This window comes from Glycine max, chromosome 18 (genome assembly GCF_000004515.6).
Source record: "Glycine max cultivar Williams 82 chromosome 18, Glycine_max_v4.0, whole genome shotgun sequence".
NCBI lineage: Eukaryota > Viridiplantae > Streptophyta > Magnoliopsida > Fabales > Fabaceae > Glycine > Glycine max.
This window is the reverse complement of record NC_038254.2, coordinates 4407388-4427024: the sequence shown is the minus strand read 5'-3', so window position 1 is coordinate 4427024 and position 19637 is coordinate 4407388. Positions and strand designations below refer to the sequence as shown.

Sequence of the window (19637 nt, the reverse complement as noted above, 5' to 3'; positions counted from 1 at the left end):
ATATTAGCAGTATTTAAAGTCAACCAAACAACTCTAAATTTTTTTATCGGTTTTGATCGGTTTGATTTTGATCGAAATCGAATCTATAAATTTAAACCCGTAAACCAATCCGTACATGAACGATTTTGATTGGTTGGGTTCGATTTTGATCCAAATATATAAATGACTCAATTCAGATCGGTTTGAATCAATTCAGATTTACGTATGACTCGTATCTGTGAACACTCCTAGCCCGTATCAGTGAACACTCCTAACATGGAAGACACACCCAAGCAAGTGTCAAATCGTGTTCAAATATTCTCCAATCTTCTTAAATTAGAGTGGATAATTTTAATTGTGGGATATAGCATCTTTTTTTGAAAATTTCCTTCTCTGATGCACAACCAAATCATGCATGCTCCCCAAAACCATCCGAAATCGTTGCCAATTCTAAACCCTAAACCCAATTCTCACCCCTTCTCTCCTCTTCATCGGTACCAAATCATCCCATAAGTTTGTTTGTTTTGCTTCAAGAAGATAGGCATAAGATAACTTGTAGTGAAAAACCAAACACGATTTCCATGAATTTGGGTCCCTATGGACATCACGGCTGACTAGTAGTTAAGTCGGGGGATTTTATTTCGTGTATGTACAATTAAGTGTAAACAAAAAATATATAAGAATTTGATAATATGCATTTTGCATTATAAACTCTAGTCTATAAGAAAGGAAGCATTTCTTTGCAGTGACATGTGACATCGTGTTCCCTTTATCTTCTTCCTTGCGTTGAAAGAGGTTAAAAGGTAAGCAAGCAAGTTGAAGTTGACGATAAGAAAAATGTTGTCTTTTAAGATGAGTAACGAAATAGAGATAAAAAGAACACTATTTGTAAAAACAAAAAAAGTTATTATATAAAAGAAAACTATGAATAGCATAGGTCTAATGATAATAATGATTGAAACCGAACGCATCACACTATCACAGAATTTCACACTTTTAATGCTACACAAAACCAACTTCCAATTCAACAGAAAGATGGCGAGGGTACAAATATCTGCAAATCAACGGTCCACAAACCTAACCAGTTTCTCAGTCTCTTCTAACTGAACTGAACCGGATGAAATTTAACAAGTCAAATTATCCCAAACCACTTCTAAGTTATACCTTCTCATAACCTTGGGTGATATATATTACACACCCCAAAGTATATGAAAGACATCTTAGACACATAAATAACAATGATAAGGAAAAAAAAATTACAAAACAGGAAGGTAGGGTAGTATTATACAAGTTCACATGCAAATGAATCAACAACGGTGCTAATGATAGATTAGGTGCACAAAAGAGGAACCCTCTTGTTTCCTATGAAAGCTTGGCGAAGTACATTGTACCCATTTCTGTAATGCTCAAGTGAGAAGCATAGTTGTCTTATGGCCTCACGTTTCTCTTCAGCTCCTTCTAAGATCTCAACCCTTTGCCTCTCAATCTCTTCCTCTTGTTTCTTAGCTCTTGATGTTAGTTCCTCCACTTGTTTATGTGCCTCTTCAATCTCATCATCTCTTGAGTTTATAACTTCCTTGAGTGAACCAACTTCTTCTTTGAGATTATCTCTATCTAACTTCATGACATCAAGGTTTACATTGACATCTTCTATGTTTTTCTTTTTTGATTCAATCTCTTCCTTTAACAGCTCAATTTCACCTTTGAGTGTCTCTCCCATCTCTATTTTTTCAAAGTAGATTTTTCTTATTTCCTCTTCCAAAGATTGGCATTGGCATTCCCATTCCTTGAACTTCTCCTCCAAATGAGTTTGTTCCCCCAACAACTTGGACATTTCGGACTTCATATTTGCTCTCTCAAAGAAGATTTTCCGTTCTACATCAGATAGAGCAGCTTTTAAATCTCTAACCTCGTGATCCCGGTCGGCTACATTAGTCTTCATCCTTGCATGCCTTTCTTGGAGTTTAGAGTTCTCTCTTTTCTGAGAGTTGAACTTTGTTTTCCAACTTGCAATGTCCTTCTGAGCCAAGTCAAGCTGTTCCTGCAATTGCTGAATAGTCTCAAATGTTTTAGTAGCCCCGAATTTCAACGAAACAATTTGCATTTCTGAAGACTCAAGTTTTTCTTTAGTCACCCTTAGCTCCTCCCGAAGTTTCTTCAACTCCAAGGTTTCCCCTCCCACCTTGATCCCTTCTACAATTGAAGATAATCCAACACCACCCTTCAAATTTTTTGATTCCATTGACCTATATTTTTCAAGCTCAATCTTCAGCTTACCAATCTCCTCTTCTGATACCCTCAACTTCTCATTCACAATCCTTAGCTCTTGTTCATATGCATTAATCTTGACACGAAAATCTTCGGCGTTGTTCTCAATTTTCAATTCATCATTCTTCACACGTTCCTCCTCATGCTTTTCTTTCCCCTCATGTGGTATCTCAATATCCAATTCCATCACCCTTCTGTGGATACTATTATGATCATTTCCATTCCCAAAGAAGCCTGAAAAACTGTTCATGGATGAAGCATCATCATAATCCTCATCAGTCTCTGTCAATGTAGAAGAACCATCTCCATCCTTTTGACATGCATCAAAAGTATTCACATTCCCACCAGAACCAAGAAAAACATCAAACCCCGCGGCGCGATTTGTTGATATACGACGCCCCATCTTCCTAGGAGAAGGAGAAGGCACGTAAGAGTTTGGCTCAGAACCATAATCTGAAACACCTGAAGCCTGTGATTGAAGATCACACGGTGTGTTGATGTGATCAAAACGTTCAGCCATTGATTTGTAGGCACGGTAGAACTCTTCAACAAGAGAAATCAACTCTGGCCTCTTCTTGTAATACATCTCAGCTTTTTGTGCAAATGAGTCTCCATCCTCTTCCATCAACTTCTGCATTTGCCTCACGTTGCGTTCCATCTCTGAGGTTAAGGATCGTTTTGTCATTTTCTTTGAAGGCATTGAGGTGAAAAGTAAATAAAATATATATGATTATGGCATAAGAATTGAGATTATGTTGCTTTGAGATTTGAAACAAAAATAAAATAAAATAAAACAGAAGCAAGAAATGAGATTCAACAACCTTTCCCAACTGTTGCAATTGCAGAGTTGGGAATGGTGAATCCTTTTATTGGCAGTATGTTTTCTGAGGGAGAATATTGCAACAAGATGTTATATGACATGATACCAACGTTATTTTTTGTTTACTAGTTTTAACTTTTCCTTGTTTAGAATGTGGAAGTGCCCTTAAACTTGTTATGGGGAAGCTACAAATGTTTGGAAGAATAGAAGATATGATTTTGTTAAGAAAAGGCTTTTGGTTTGTTATATATACAGGTGGATTTAGGCACTGGTACTTTGATAAAGGAGTTAATATAAATATTGTATGGTATAGTTGATAGATATACATATTTGTTGAGAAAGGTTTACTTCTTAAATAAAATTTCAAACTAATAATATAGCATAATTGATTGACTAAACTAGGACACTTTTATAAATTATTTATCAAAATGAAATTATTTTCAAACATACTATAAAAGTGAGATTGTTTAGCCATTAACAGAGTTAACTTATTAGTTAAAGTAATATTTTTTATGACATGCCATCATTTTGTTTTTTTTTTCCCTTTAAATATCGACTTGAAAGTTTATGACCAGCGTGATTAAGAGACGTCATCTAGACTTCCAATTCAATATTTAAAAGAAATACAAAAATATTAATGTGTTATGAAAAAAATACTAATACTATTTTGAATTATGTGTTGTCCCAATCAATGGTAAAAAAAATCCCACTTTAATGATATGTTTCTAAAAATCTATTTTGATAAATAATTTCTAAAAGTGTCCTGGTTTACTCACTCAACCATATACTAACACTTATTTAAAAAATTATAGGCAAGCTTCATATCTATAGAATCAACTTATTGATTCATTTGGGTCACTTTTTATATATAAATTATTTTCTTTTAAATAGATCTCTTCCGAAACTAATAATGCATGGGTTTATTTATATCGTGGATAAGGTCAAACCGCAAGTTTGACTTGTCAAAATTGTGCCACATAATTATTTAGTTTATTTTATTAAAAAAGTGATAATGTGTCAATAAACTTACAAGTCAACCTTATCTACTATTAAAGCAAACTCATACCTATTTTTAAAAATAATTTGTAAAAAGGACTCAAATGGTCGATCAGCCCTATCATCATTTAACTATTATCACTCAATTTTCCCTTATCCCATTTGCATTTACACCCTCCCGCTTTCATGTCTAAATTTTGCTATTAAGAATGTTTTGTATACATATAATACATTTACAATTTATACATTTTTAGATGGCGCTCAATGCTTAAAGAAGGAAAATAATAATAAAAAAAAGACTTAGTTGTTAATTTGGTCCTTAATTATTTTTAAAAAACTCAATTATGTCCCTATATTTTCGAATGCTTCAACCAGGTCCTTTATTTTTTTTAAATGTCCCAAAGTAGTCCTTTATTTTTAAAAAATGTTCATTTCCGGCCAACTAAAGTTGACAACATTAAGTTAAAATAGATTAAAATAAATATAATTTAAAGGTGAGGTGCGGTGGAAACGTAATTAGAGAAAGAAATAAAAAAGTGAGAGAAGGGGACAGGGGGTGTAGGGATATGGCTAAAGGATAGTGAGGTCATTTCCTACTTTTTTTGAAACAGCTGGGTGATGGGAAGAGTAAAACTGAAGGTGAGAAAAACAATTCCCCCGAATTGGGCACATTGAACATAGACATGGAAACCAAAACCAGTGGACATCCGCGTACAAGACAACGAACCTCGAAACTTAAGGCCCATCTGTTTCTTATTCGACGTTAATTTTAAATGATTTGACCACTTAAATGAAAATGACAATTCTAAATTAAAAATTAAATCTATAATTATTATAAAGGAAATAATTTCATTTGATGTCATCTTTCTTCGGAGTTTTTTTACCCTCGATTAGTATAAACCACTGTAATATTTTATTTTAACTTCCAACAACAATTACATATTTCAAAACAAATTACACCCAATTACATATATACGTAACTTTCAAGTTTAGACACGGAGTATCTTTTTTGTACTAGTATTCAATAATATCTATTGATAGTTCACATGCATTGTAATGATCATTTTTCCAATTCATATACTATTATAAAGAAAAAGTCAATGACAATGTATATATTGACATCTATGTAATAAAATATAAATATTACTTTCAAGGATGAGATAAAAAATAAATTTATTATTTTCCTTAAGATGTGTAAATTTTTATTTAATAGTATTTCTTAAATTTTAAAAAATATATCATTAGTTATTTTCAATTTTTACATTATTTTTTTTAAAATTTCAACCAATTTTATCATCAAGATATTTAACGTTTTTAGAAAACATATTTTTTTAAAAATATCAATTATTTACACTATATTAATATTTTAAAAATTTTATATTTGATTATTCACATTAAAATTATTTTGCCTTATCCAAATCTGATTTATGTTTTATATATAAAATCAGAATGTGTCATTTAATCATTTATTCTATCCTCTTTTAAATAATGACATTATTATGTCATCTTCAATTTTTAAAATTTATGTCCAAAATCTTTATATTTTATTTTATTTTTTCTTCATAATTTTAATTTTTATTAATATCATTTTAAAATCTACCTAAGTTAATTATGTGTACGATTCTTATAAATTCATATATTATTTTAAATATTTTTTGTGTGATTTATATTTTTGAAAATTTACTTAAATTTTAAAAAATGCACTCCATCCATCAAAGACATTGTTGTTCGTAGACACTTATCCTCATTGCCACTTTTCTTTGTACGCTACGCTACTCACGTTGTACTTGCAATGTCCTTATTTTCAATATCAGCCATTTATTCACATACTAATAATTACATTTTGTTCTTTACAATACATTAGCTTCCAATAATCCCGTGCCTAAAAAAATACTCAGGCTTTATTCAAAATATATATATATATATATATACTTAGGCTTGGCCCCAGACGTGCTCATGATTACTTTTATCCTGTACCATTCATTAATTGGTATCCATATATCTTCCTATTTTTGTTCAATATAATGGAGAAGAAAAAAAGCTTTACAATCGGTTAAAGAATTAATAAATGGTTTTTTTAATTAAAAATTATGGTAAGTTGTATATTATATATTCTAGAATCTAGAGCCATTAGACCAATTCTTCTTGAAATTTGACTGGTATGTGCACTTAGCTGGTCTCAATAGAAAAAATTGAAAATTGGAATCAAGGGTCTTTTGTCAGAAATGGAAGAATGCAAAAGTATTGGGAGGTTTCTTGGAAGCTAGTGTAATGGGTTTTGATTTTTATCAAATGTCTCCAAAGGATTATTTTGCTTGTTTTATGCACTTGTTGCCAACCCATTCATCTTTTTTCTGAGAACGTGGTGGCTGTATTCATTAAGTTTTGGTGACTTGGGGAGCCACATGTTGTGCTGAAGTTTCCTACTACACATAAGCCACAGTGCACTTTTCAACATTTAGTCGTTTTTTTCCCCTTCTTTTTCTCACGTGTATCTTTAGCAATTTTGTTCAAAGCACAACATGGTATTAAATGTAAATACCTCTTTTAACATGAATTCAAATTTTTATTCATCACGTTAAGAGAGACTAACCTTTTTTGTTAGACTCAATTTAACCCTTATTACACATAAAGTTTGTTCATGGATGGCTCACAGGATTTTTTATTTCATGCTATCCCTGCATCATTCAATCAATATGCATGGTGTGGTATAGCTGATAAATAATAAAACCTGTATAATATGTGATTAAGAGTTTAATGCTTGAATCCATATATATAGAATGATACTTGTTATAGAATGTCAAATCTTTAAATGAATCTCAACACTTCAAGAAATTAGTCTGTAGATAAAGATATTTTGGGCTAAAAAAAAGAAATTGCATCATCCATAATACCATGCTTTTCTCGTTAAAGCTATTTTATCATAGAAAAAATATCTTGGTACATGTTACATATAAATGATTTAATATAGTTATTCATGAAACTATTCTTTGCTTGTGAGTAGGGGGTATTATATCGGTTAACCAATTCATATGCTTAATAGATATGAATTAATTAATTAAATTAAACCTTTTCTGAATTTTGTTGAGAGTTTAAAGTTCCAAAATAGCTAGTTGAATGACAGATTTACATTAGGAGAAGAGTCTCATTTCAATGAGGAATCTCAATTGTAACTTCTCTTAGTAGTAATTTATACGTGGAATGAAGAGTGCTTCAATGCTTTAGTCTGTTGACTTTTCGTTTATAATATCCAAAATATACTATAGAAAAAAGCTACACCATAAATAAATAGTATTAAATAATGATTTGGGTTTGACAAATATCGTCTTGTGTACAACTTCCTGAGCCTTGAATAGTCCAAACCAGCGAGACCACAAGGAGAAAGGGTCACTTCAAAGAGAAGGAACAATGAAATTTTGCATGTTCTCCAATTTTTGAATTATTTGAATTGATGAAGAACACAGCTACCCTTGCATTAACATGACTTGAAAAAGTTTGCTGTTACCTTCGTAGAACCTTCCTACGTTTGGCCCCTTAGGTACTTACGAAAATTTAATATTCCCTTGAATTGCATTTGGTTTGATCACTCATCACATCTTTCAAAGTCTCTGTTACCTTACCTATCTCCTTTGTCTCCTTGTCTCCCTCACATCATTCAAAGTCTCAAATAGCCTTTTTGATTTGTAAAACCTTCGAACCATATAATCCGTTGGCTCTATCTAGCTACTACCAAAACTAATATTCAAATCAGATGGTTTGATGTCTTCTTCACTTCATTTGTAAAAAGAGCTGAAATCAATCCTTTCACTTGTAAAACTAAATTAATTATGACAGCAACAAGTTTATTTAAAGCTAGGCTTAGAATAAATACCAACCATAAAATTTGAACTTAACTTAATAATTAAGGGACCTGCCATGCCTGGGTGACCTCACAACAATAGGAAATGTGGTAAGAGTATTTATTAAAGTTTTACTATGGTAGCCGCCCATTAGCACCACAATTTCAAGTGAAAAACTCTCATCATGTGAGTGTAAGTGTGTGACTGATTTTGTGCCATTACATGATAGCTAGTCCATCAATATGCTCCTCACTTTTATGTCAGCATTTCAGTGACTCTCCAACACATCTAATTGGGTGTTCCTTCAGATTAGGTACCTAGTACAACACTTGGATTGCTACAGCCGAAGGTGGCCTATGAATCCATTAAAGGCTATTTAAAAATAATGTACTAGTTACCTATTTTCCCAAGCATAGGAAAACACAGAAAAATGTAATTGAAATTGTAATTATGTCACATGTCCAGCGCTGGATATGATTTTGTTTCTACTTGCTTAGAACGTACCTTGCTTAATTTACTTGCACCCAATAAGATCATTGCTTATTTTCTCTTATTACCCTTAAAAAAGAATAAAATATCTTAGAGTTGCTATATGATACTGGAGAAATCTAAGTTTTGGTATAGTTAACTTTTGGGTAAATAGTTAAATGAGTTTAATCACACTAAAAGAAAAGGAGAGAAAGTTTCTCAATAACAGTTCAGAAATCCTTATATTTCAGAACCAAAATTTCATAGAATATTTTAAAATATATTTGGAATTCACTTTTTAGGTCAAGTCTCCTTCTCGGCCACTTGAGAATATAATGGCTCAAGTCTTGTTGACCTTTACATGAAGAATAAAAAACGTAAGGAAATTATCTTATATATAGGCCTCTAGTGTAAGGTTTAGAAAAAAAAAAAGTGATAAAGTAATTACATTAATTAGGTTCATTATTCATTAGAGAAAAGTCATAAGATATCTAAAGCAGTGTATAAACAGGAAAAACAAAAATTGAAGTTGTTGGCATGGTTAATGAACAAGTTGAGAAATTGAATGGTGGTTAACAACAGCATGTAGCCACCACTTCAAAATGGTTATACTGAATAAGCTTTTTGCTCACTTTATCTTGTAGTCAAGAATGGGTCGAATGAGTGAAGTAAGAGACAAACAACAACTGCCAATGAGGCAATGGCACTTTCTCTCTTTCATGTGCAACTGCAAGCTGCACAAATGCTAGGAATTAAAGAATTATTTGAAATAGACTGTAAATAGTGTGTCAGCATTTGTTAATGAAAAGTTGTGCATTTGGGTGGTCAGCACTGCAAAAAATCTCATCCCTTAAAAAAAAATTCATTTTATTTTAAGTAATTATAGAAAAGGAGAAATAAATTAAATTGTTGGATTTATGAAAATGCGGACTGTGTTGGTAATTTTAAATAATAACCAGGCTTCCTATTCGGGAAACTAAACAAGATTACAAGATACGAATTCTTGAGTTATTATATTATTTGTATAATAAATTATTAAAGTACTTTTTATAAAAAAAATTCCTTTTTTATCTCCATCACATTAATAGTCTTGTAATTTATATTTCTCTTCTTATTTTTCTCTTTATTATATAAAAATTTGTGCAGAAATGATTTATAAATACATTTTTTTTCTTTATAACTTCCCTTAATTTCCACGTTAGGATTATGAGAATATTAAATTCTTTCAGAAATAATCTCTACTTTATTTTAAAAAATAATACAGTAACTTAATCTTTGAGAATTCTAATTGAAAAAAATCATTAACTCACCGACATAACGATGGTCTAGTACTTGAAATAGAATGAAAATTTGTTTTAGTGTTTAATAAAAAAAATTGAATTGAAGATAGTGGAAGAGGCTGTGTTGTATAATAATGTATGTACGTATAAGGTAGTGGCTTGTTGTTAATTTGAAAATCGAGATAATACTGGATAAATTTGAAGTCGTGTATAACACTTTCAGATTGAATTAAATTTCGGGGTTCAACCAAAATTGTTCAATCGGATAAAATCAGAAGATTATAATTCAAGAGTTTTGTTTTGGTCTTGTATGTTTTGTCACCCGTTATGCTTTCTGAACCAGAATGATTATTTATTATCAAAGAACAGGTGGTTTTTGGCGGTTGATGGAAGTTATTTCTTTTTAAAAATTGCCGTTGATGGAAGTTTTAGTAACTTTCATGTAACTTCCAAAATTTGCCTAAACCGAACATCTCGTTATTACATTAAAATAAGTGTGCACTCTTATTTTAACATAATAAAGAGATCAATTACACTAAAATGTCCAACAAACCTCCCCCATGTTAGTGTAATTACCGATCAAATCACCAAAGTCATAACATACAACAAACTACTGCATAGATGAAATATCGTGACGATTGAATTTCATCTTAGCAAATTACACGTTTCAAATATTCGAATATCAGGGTGTCACTAAGGATTGAACCCTTTCTATTCATAATGAATACATGAAGATAAGTTGCACAATAGTTTATAACATTACTCTTGCTCGACACTAGTTTACTAGCCTATGTCCCTATCCTTCATAAGCATATCAAAGCCAAGTCTCAGCTTCTTGAAGCGGCTAAACTTCATGCTTATATAGGTAGTCATTTTCTTTCTTGCACCTGCAAATGCAATTTTTCAAAAGAACCATTGAGAAGTTATACTTCAACCTCCTTAACTTACAGAACCAAACACATACCTTTTGGGATACTTTCGATGATGTGTTTCAATCTCTACATGTTAAGCTTTCCACATTGAATTCAGCACCTAATGTCATATTAGATGGGAATTGGGTATCTTAACATAAGAGATTTCAGATGGACTTTAATCCTAATCCCACAGCCGACCTTTTCACGAGATCTCTACTTAACCCTTTGGTTAAATGATCGGCCAAATTATGCTGAGTTCTCACAGCCCTACATCCCCAAATTTTGAGATAACTCAAATTTGGTGTCTTTTTGTTCCAAAGTTCATATGGGGTAACCTTATTCCTTTTGTTAGGAATTCGGTTCAACAAGTAACAGACTGTCAACATAGCCTCACCCCAAAATCCTTCACTTAAACCCGAATAGGATAACATGGAATTCACCATTTCTTTCAAGGTTATATTCTTCCTTTCGGCTACACCATTCTATTGTGGTGTATAGGGAGCTGTAGTTTGATGTATTATTCCAATAGATTGAAAATAAACCGAATCATAATACTCACCTCCCCTATCCGTAGGAAGAGTTTTGATTAGCCCATTTTGATGAAGTTCTACCTCTTTCTTATAAATTTTAAATTTATCAAGAGCTTCATCTTTTGTATTTAATAAATATACATAACAATACCTTGATGCATCATTAATAAAAGTAACAAGATATTTTTTATGACCTAATGATGGAGTAACATGCAAATCACACAAATCACTATAAATAAGGTCTGAGACTTTAGTCTCACTTTTAACATCCTTAAAAGGTTTCCTAGTGATCTTGGTCAACATGCAAGTTTTTCATTTTTCAATGTTCATATCAAAAGGAGGAATCATACTTGTTTTTGACATATCTTTTAATCTTTTGTAATGAATATGTCCTAATCTAGCATGCCAAATTTCTGATTTTGTCATATTAGTTATAGAACTACACGAGGCCATACAAACAGATTCATGAACAAAAGGAACATCAATGTTTAATTTAAACATTCCATTACAACGATAACCAAATCCAACAAACGAACCATGTCTTGACAAGATGTACTTGTCACTTTCAAGTACTTGCTTGAAACCACAATTATTTAAAACCATACCAGACAATAAGTTCTTACGAATACCAGGTACAAATAAGACATTATCCAAATACAAACTTTTTCCGGAAGTAAAAACTAAATTCACACAACCTAATCCTAGGATTGGTTCAGTTGCAACATTGCCCATCTTCACAATAGAGCCATCATCGATTGGTCTAAATTCCTTGAACCAACGACAATCTTTGCACACATGGCTTGTTGCTCCCGAATCAAACCACCAAGCAACGTCATCATCCTGCACATAGAATGCATCAGATATTAGTGATACATAATTTGAATTCGTATTCGAATTAAAATTATTCACTACAATCTGACCTTGTTGCTTTTCAGGATCATTAGACTCACTTGGACCAGCCTTGTTCTTTCCTTTGAACACCCGGCAATCCCTCTTTAAATGACCAGGTTTCCCACACTTCCAACATGACAATTTTGTCTGTTTGTTTGGACCTTTGTTCTTATTTCCTTGAAATTTTCGTTTGTTACCTTTAGCATTGTAATTTTGCTTAACTGTTCGACTTTCCTCTACCATATTAACAGAAGAGGAACCTGCTACGTTTTTATCATTGACTTTGTCAATTTCCTGAGCCCTCAGCGACTCCTCAATCATGAAATGACTACCAAGTTGAACCAGAGTCAACTCTTCCTTCTTATGTTTCAAGGTATGCTTGAAGTCTTTCCAAGAAGAAGGCAGTTTATCAATTATAGATGAAACTGCAATGGATTCATCCATTTTCAAATCATGTTGAGTAAACTGACCCAAAATCCGCAGCAGTTCATTATATTGTTCCATAACAGGCCTCGAATCAATCATTTTGTAATTAAAGAAATTACTAACTAAGAATTTGTTACTTGAGGCATCTTCTGCCATATACTTGGATTCAAGAGAGTCACATAATTCTTTAGCAGACTCAACATTTTGATAAATATCAAAGAGAGAGTCAGACATACCGTTCAGAATGTGTCCACGAAAAATGTAATCGTCGTTCTCCCATTTCAAACGCTTCCTTGTTTGATCCAAAGTTTCGTCTTCCATAAACACCGACATCGGTGTACTCAGCACATACACCACATTCAATGTTGTCAATAGAAAGTGCATCTTCTTCTGCCATCTTCTGAAATCTTGCCCTTCAAACTTGTCCAACTTCGCAAACTTGCTTGTCATCTTCGAACTATCGTTTGTCATCTCGAAAGATTTGATTCAATCTTTTGTTGGTTAATTTGAAAATCGAGATAATACTGGATAAATTTGAAGTCGTGTATAACACTTTCAGATTGAATCAAATTTCGGGGTTCAACCAAAATTGTTCAATCGGATAAAATCAGAAGATTATAATTCAAGAGTTTTGTTTTGGTCTTGTATGTTTTGTCACCCGTTATGCTTTCTGAACCAGAATGATTATTTATGATCAAAGAACAGGTGGTTTTTGGCGGTTGATGGAAGTTATTTCTTTTTAAAAACTGCCGTTGATGGAAGTTTTAGTAACTTCCATGTAACTTCCAAAATTTACCTAAACCGAACATCTCATTATTACATTAAAATAAGCGTGCACTCTTATTTTAACATAATAAAGAGATCAATTACACTAAAATGTCCAACATGGCTTGTCACATTTGAGCTTTTTCTGCTTCGTATGATCGTATCTGTTTTGGTCACCAAATCAAACATTTCATGCATGCACTTTGAACATCGTTAACCCAATAATTTCGGGATTTTTATAACTTTTTTTAAAGAATGAATACTAAAACTAGTTTAGTCAATGCATTAATTTTAAATCATTGGAATGTAGATCAACTGCTATGAGAATATATATATATTTTTTATAAATTACATGTAAGACAATCTTATTTGAATTTGAGATTAAATACGATTATAATAGACAGGTAACATTATTATATCTTAACCAATAATCTCTAATTTCAAATTATGAATTTACAAACACATTAAATACTAAAAGTAAAAAATTTGTTGTCTATACTAGATTTACTATACTTTATTAAAAATATTAGCTCTACTACACTCAAACAAAATTTTCTATTGGCTGATACTTATGTCCTCTTATCCTATAAAATGTATTAATATCTGACTAGTTAACATTATGCTCACCTCTTAAAGAAAGTTATACTCATCATTTCTGAATATATATTTAATTTTTTAAATTGGTATATAAATATTTTTTTATTAAATTAGTTTTTAAAACTCTTAATCTAAAGATTAATAGGAATGAAGAAGAGTAAATTAAGTAGTTTAATTTAAATATAACTTTCAATATTTAAGGAATAAATTAATGGTTGATAACATATTTTTCAAGGACTAATTTAATTATTTATTTTAATTAGTTAATATAATTTTTCTTCTTTTTATTGCTAAAGCAGAAAAAAAAGAATCTTCAACACTCAGCAGCAATATGCTTGTATCGTTTTTGTAATTTTTGTGTGTACGTTGTATACTTATATCTAGAATATGGTACTTTCTATCTCAAATGATTGGCCTAGACCTGGTCATTAAGGAGATATATTATCTGTCTAAATTATTGAAGTTGTGACCTGATATGAGATTTTTTAAATATGCAAAAAAAAAAGTACTTAATATGAAAAATAAATTCTTTAAAAATATAATTATTTTTTAAAATATTAATTAATTTAATCTTGTATTAATTTCAATTTACGTAAAAATATAGTTGAACAAAAATCCCCCAAAGGAAATGACAGTCATAATAAAAAAATCATTTTTTTGTCGTTTTGTACTTGCAATGCCACTTAACACAAAAGTATATGAACATTATTAGATAATTGATATACATAAGATAAGATAGTGAAAGGTCACCTCTAAGGAAGCAAACCCTCACTTAAGATATTTGTTCCATATTTGTTATGTTAAAGATAATTGGCGGCAGATTTTGTAAAAGGAAGGAAAATGCTACTAACATGTTTTATCACTTTATTTTTCCCACACTCTTTTATTAAACAAAAGTTACTTAAATTTGATGAAATATGTGAATTTCAATCATTCCGGATGAATTAGTATGAGCATTTAACTATTAATTTGAAATTTGAAATTTGAATTTCAATATCAATATGTAATTGATTAAATATTTAAAGAAATAGGTTTATTATTTATAGTGGCTTGACTTAGGCCAACCAATGATGATGGTGAAACTTAAAGTAATTTTTGTGAGAATATTTTTTATTCTAAATGAAAAAATTACTGTATATATGTTAGGTTTTTATGTCAAAATATGTAACATTTTACTTAATAGAAATTAATAATGAATATTTTTTATTAACGTGTTTTAAATTTGAGTTTTAGTTATTTTCTTTTTAACCTAACATAATTTTATCTTGACTCAAATAGAATTATTAGACTTGATTTTTTTGTTATCCTTTTTCGTGTTATTATGATCTTATCTCTCCAAAACGACGTAGATTTGATTTAAAACGACGTCGTTTTGAAAACACAACTTTCTAAACGACATCATTTTAATGGGACAACATGAAAAAATATAACAAATAAACAAATTTCGAATTATCATTACCTTGAAAGCAAATAAGAGGTGAATCTTGATTGGGTTAATGCACCTATTACGTGACGTCCAAGGAAGCCAATTTTCCCTTTGCCTTTGAAATTTAAGAGTGCATAAGCCGGCGGCGGCCACTATGTTGAGTCATTTGAGAGAAGCATGAGCCAACAAGGTAGCCCACTATTATTATTAATTTCATTTCAACCACAAGCAGCCACCTCTTTGTGGGCTCTTGGGGGCCCACACCCCTTTTTCCATCCATGTCTTTAAAAACTATGGTCAATTAAATAAGATTTATTTAAGTTACCCTATAATTGCATTAGTGGCTAAAAGAGTTGCAATAGGCTGAACTTAAGTTGCCTTATAATTGCTTTAATTTAGTGGTGATGAGTTGGAATAGGCTGAAAGAGTAATATGGAGTTTGATTCTCAGTGAAATAAATAAATAGTCCACATTTCTTTTCCTAGCCTCTACTCTCAAGTCTCAACTACCAAATTGAAAGAAAATTATTACACTTTGATATGGTAATTAGTGGGTATCTATGAAAATTATTGATAAGGAGTATGATTATTATTCATTAAATGAGTTTGACTTTAAGTATGGGTAATTTTTCATAAGATTTTACAAGTACCAATGTAAGTCTAAATATTATTAAGACTAATCAGTAGCAAATTTCTTGCAAATTTGCAAGAGAGCAAGATGTACCAGTAGAAAAAAGTTGTTATGACCAAAAAAGTTGTACCAGTAGGAAAAAATATAGTAGTATAAAATATTGAAATACTTTATCATCCAATATAAATGTTCTTTATAACTATTTTTTATTTGTTTTTAATGTACTTTTTTTACTAGTATTTGATTATATTTACTACATTATTAAAGTCCGTGTTGCTGACATTCTAATTAAGATTAGTAAGAACAGAAAATTAACACAAACATTAGTGTATGACTATGAGTTTCAAATATTAATTTATTAATAACACGTAATCTCTGTTAACACACTAAAACTATGAGGTTGTAATATCAATCATTTTCTACCCTTTAATTTGTCCAATTTTTAAGTTAATGATACAATGTCTTTACCAAAAAAAAATAAAAAAATAGCGTTACAATTTCCTTTTTTTTTTTTATGTACCAAAAAGATCATGAGAATGACTGTATCTTTTAGAAACAGAGTAAGCCTTGCGATGAAAGAGAATGCCATTTTTCTATAGGTCTGAAAATAGAGTTGGATTTTGAAACAGTAGGACCAGGTTGAGCACACTTATATGAATGATTGCCTTATTACCTTTCAATTAAAGAAAATTCCATTGAAATAAAAAAGTGTATCTTTCTCCCATATAAGCATTACCTTTAATCAATCTTAATTATTGTCATACATAAGTTGCTGTACTTATACTCCATCACGTTTCAAATATATTTTGATCATATCCATTATTCAACTATCAGTTTTCTATTAAATTAAATAAAAAGCAATGAAGAAAAATAGAAAATCGAATATTTTGAACAATATTTTACGCTGAATTTGCAGGATATATGTTTCTAATTATGATTTCTCCCTCTAGATATCCCCTTCTTATTTTATCAAAAATAAAAAAGACAACCCCTTCTTACGTTTTTCTGCCTATTTCACACAAAATATCTGAAGCATGTACATTGGCAATTCTTATTGGAATAATTAATTAACCAAATCATTCTTGTACCCTACAACTACCTACAGAATCCCACAAGGCGAATCTCAAAACTAAAATCTTCCAAACAAAAAGGCAATCATTAGTTTTGCCCTTACCAAACAAGGCATTATGCCTACACAATTAGAATAAACAAAAAAACTAATCATGCATGGTCACAATATAATAAGATAATGGTTAAATTCGTTTTTTTTGTTTTTAATTTTTTTAAAAGTTCAATTTGGTTTTCTGTATTTTTTTTTTGTTTAATTTAATCTTTTAATTTTTAAAATTGATTCCATTTGATTCTTTAATTTTTTTTTTCAATTTGATCCTTTAATTTTTAAAATCAATTTAATTTGATTTGATTTCGTCATCTAAATTAATTTGAGTGATCATGTCATCTAAATTTGATCATACCGTCTAAATATATATTTTGCGACGATCTAAAATAATTATTTAATAGTTTTAAGTAATGATAAAATTTGATTTTTTAATATCGTTAGTCCAATTAAGATAATATGGTAAATCTATTCTTAAAATTGAAAGAATAAATTAAATACAAAAAATTTAAAAACCAAGTCAAATATAAAAATTAAATTAAAGACTAACCAACTAATTTAACCTAACATAATCTAACTTTAGACACCAAAATTTTAATTAATACTAATACTTTACTTTATAAAATTATATAAGAAACTACAATAGAATCATTCTAATACTTTCCATCATATCCTCTTTCTCCATAACAATACAATTAATTACACAAATTAACATAGGACAAAATTCTCTACTACTACTTGGATCACTCTATTGCTCTCTAACACTCTACTAAGCTGCACAAAAACTTAGTCACGAGGGTAGTTTCGGAATTCAATGCAGAATACGACAAAAAAACTTCATTAGAATTACTAAACATTCCCTGTATTTTTTTCGAAATGATAAATACGCCCCTTAACTCGGCCACGTCAAGAACTCGTCCGGGTCAAACTCGCCGAAATCTTCCTTCCCGAACCGCTGACTCAGCACCCCTAAGTTAACGTCTGTCAAACTAAACGGCGCATCGATGTCAAACCCGAACGCGTCGACCTCGCCGTAACGGAAACCGTAAAGTGGCGTCGAGTCTCCGTCAAAGTAAGTGAGAACGGAAGTGGGAGATGAAAAACCTTCGCCGGAGAAAGCCGCCTCCGGCGGCGCGGTATCATGTTCCGTTTTTCCGGCGGCGGAGAGGGGGAAGTTAGTGACGGCGTTGGGGCCCTTGAGCTTCAAGGCGGCGTCGTCGTACACGGCGGCGGCTTCCTCCGCCGTGTCGAACGTTCCGAGCCAGACCCGTTTTCTCTGATTCGGGTCACGGATTTCTGCGGTCCACCGTCCCCATGGCCGCTGCCGGACCCCGCGGAACTTGCTACGGCGGCGAGGCACGGCGGGTCGTTTCTTGGGTAGGGTTAAACGGGTCGGATCAATAGAAGAAGACGAAGAAGGTGTTGGTATTGGTGCTGGAGTTGGGGCTTCTGAGAAAGAGGGAAGGTTTATGGTGATGTGGGTGATTTGTCTTTTCACCTTTTTGTGTTTCGGTGGGTTTTTTGGGTCGTCGTCGTCACCGGAGGAGTCAGAATCGGTGGCGTCATGGTCGGTGAGAATTACCCGGAGTAGCTTCTTGCGCGGAGGTTTGGTTTTTGCGGCGGTTTTGCATGGTGGGTCGCCGTCAAAATTTGAGCTTGAGGCTTGTGGGTTAAAGGGGTGGTGGAGATTCAGGGGTGGTTGTACGGACATGAAAGTTTGGTGTGTGTCACTCATTTTATTGAAGAAAAGAGTAAGGAAATGGAAAAAGGTGGTAGTGGTAGTTTTAATTGCATGAAGCAAGTGAGAAATAGAGAGTGGTGGGTGATGAAGGAAAATAAGTTGATGGCAGTAATTTGCTAGGTGTAGAAGATGGGAGGGTTTAGGGTGGTTATTGCAAGGGGTAAGGAAGAGAGAGAGACAGAGATGTTATTGTTATAGTGAGTGAGGTTGGCGGGAAAGAGGAGAGAGAGTGGAGGGAAGAAAGCAAGGAGAGAGAGGTAGGATTAAAGGGTATTTATGGTGCACCACGGGGTGTGTCCCCATTGGAGGATCAAGGAAATATTTTTCTCGTGAAAGGTGGAGATTTGGGTAACGAATTGAAGGAGAGAGAGAGAGGGAGAAAAGAGTGAAGACAGAAGAGTAGAGGGAAATTGGAGGGAGTGTGAGTGAGTGGGGAGGGTCATGACTCACTATAGTGTGTGTTTGTGTGTACACGTCGCTGTCGGCAACACAAAAAAATCCTCAGCCTCTCTTAACATCTTCTCCTAACTATAATGATCATTTTAATTTTTTGACACTTTTTTTTTCATCTTGTGTTAACTCCTTCAAATTTGGGACCAAATTATCATTCAAAACGTGTCTAACAGTTCATTTCGTAAAGCGAACCTTCTTATTTTGTGTGTGTAAATAGTAGTCTCTATTAGACTATTAGCAATTAAAATTTGATTTACGATAATGAGGGGGTACATTACAAGAGACCGAGAAAGTGAACAAAGTCAGGTCCAACGAAAAAACGATGCCATCTTTCCACGTTGGTGAATCTCAGACCACGCAATTGACGGGGTTCCATGTTGGTGGAATTTTTCTAATTAGGAGATTAGAAGAACAATGGCTGCTACAAATATACAAGGACGTGAAGCAATGACCTATATAAACTGGAAAATTGACGTGACTTTTTATAGTTTGTTATT

The 19637-nt window shown here is 32.1% G+C and overlaps 2 protein-coding genes across 2 annotated transcripts; both read right to left on the bottom strand.

Moving 5' to 3' along the window:
- Positions 1–957: 957 nt before the first annotated feature.
- Positions 958–3112, bottom strand: LOC100787006 (protein NETWORKED 4A). The gene has a single exon (XM_003552858.3). The coding sequence runs from the start codon at positions 2945–2947 to the stop codon at positions 1310–1312; it is 1638 nt and encodes a 545-aa protein (XP_003552906.2). The 5' UTR covers positions 2948–3112; the 3' UTR covers positions 958–1309.
- Positions 3113–17594: 14482 nt separating this feature from the next.
- On the bottom strand, positions 17595–19317 carry LOC102660028 (pathogenesis-related genes transcriptional activator PTI6). The gene has a single exon (XM_041012061.1). The coding sequence runs from the start codon at positions 18679–18681 to the stop codon at positions 17839–17841; it is 843 nt and encodes a 280-aa protein (XP_040867995.1). The 5' UTR covers positions 18682–19317; the 3' UTR covers positions 17595–17838.
- Positions 19318–19637: the final 320 nt, after the last annotated feature.

What these genes read in the sequence shown, in the direction of transcription:
- LOC100787006 (XM_003552858.3), bottom strand. Translation starts at nt 2,947, where the DNA reads ATGCCTTCAAAGAAAATGACAAAACGATCCTTAACCTCAGAGATGGAA.
- LOC102660028 (XM_041012061.1), bottom strand. Translation starts at nt 18,681, where the DNA reads ATGAGTGACACACACCAAACTTTCATGTCCGTACAACCACCCCTGAAT.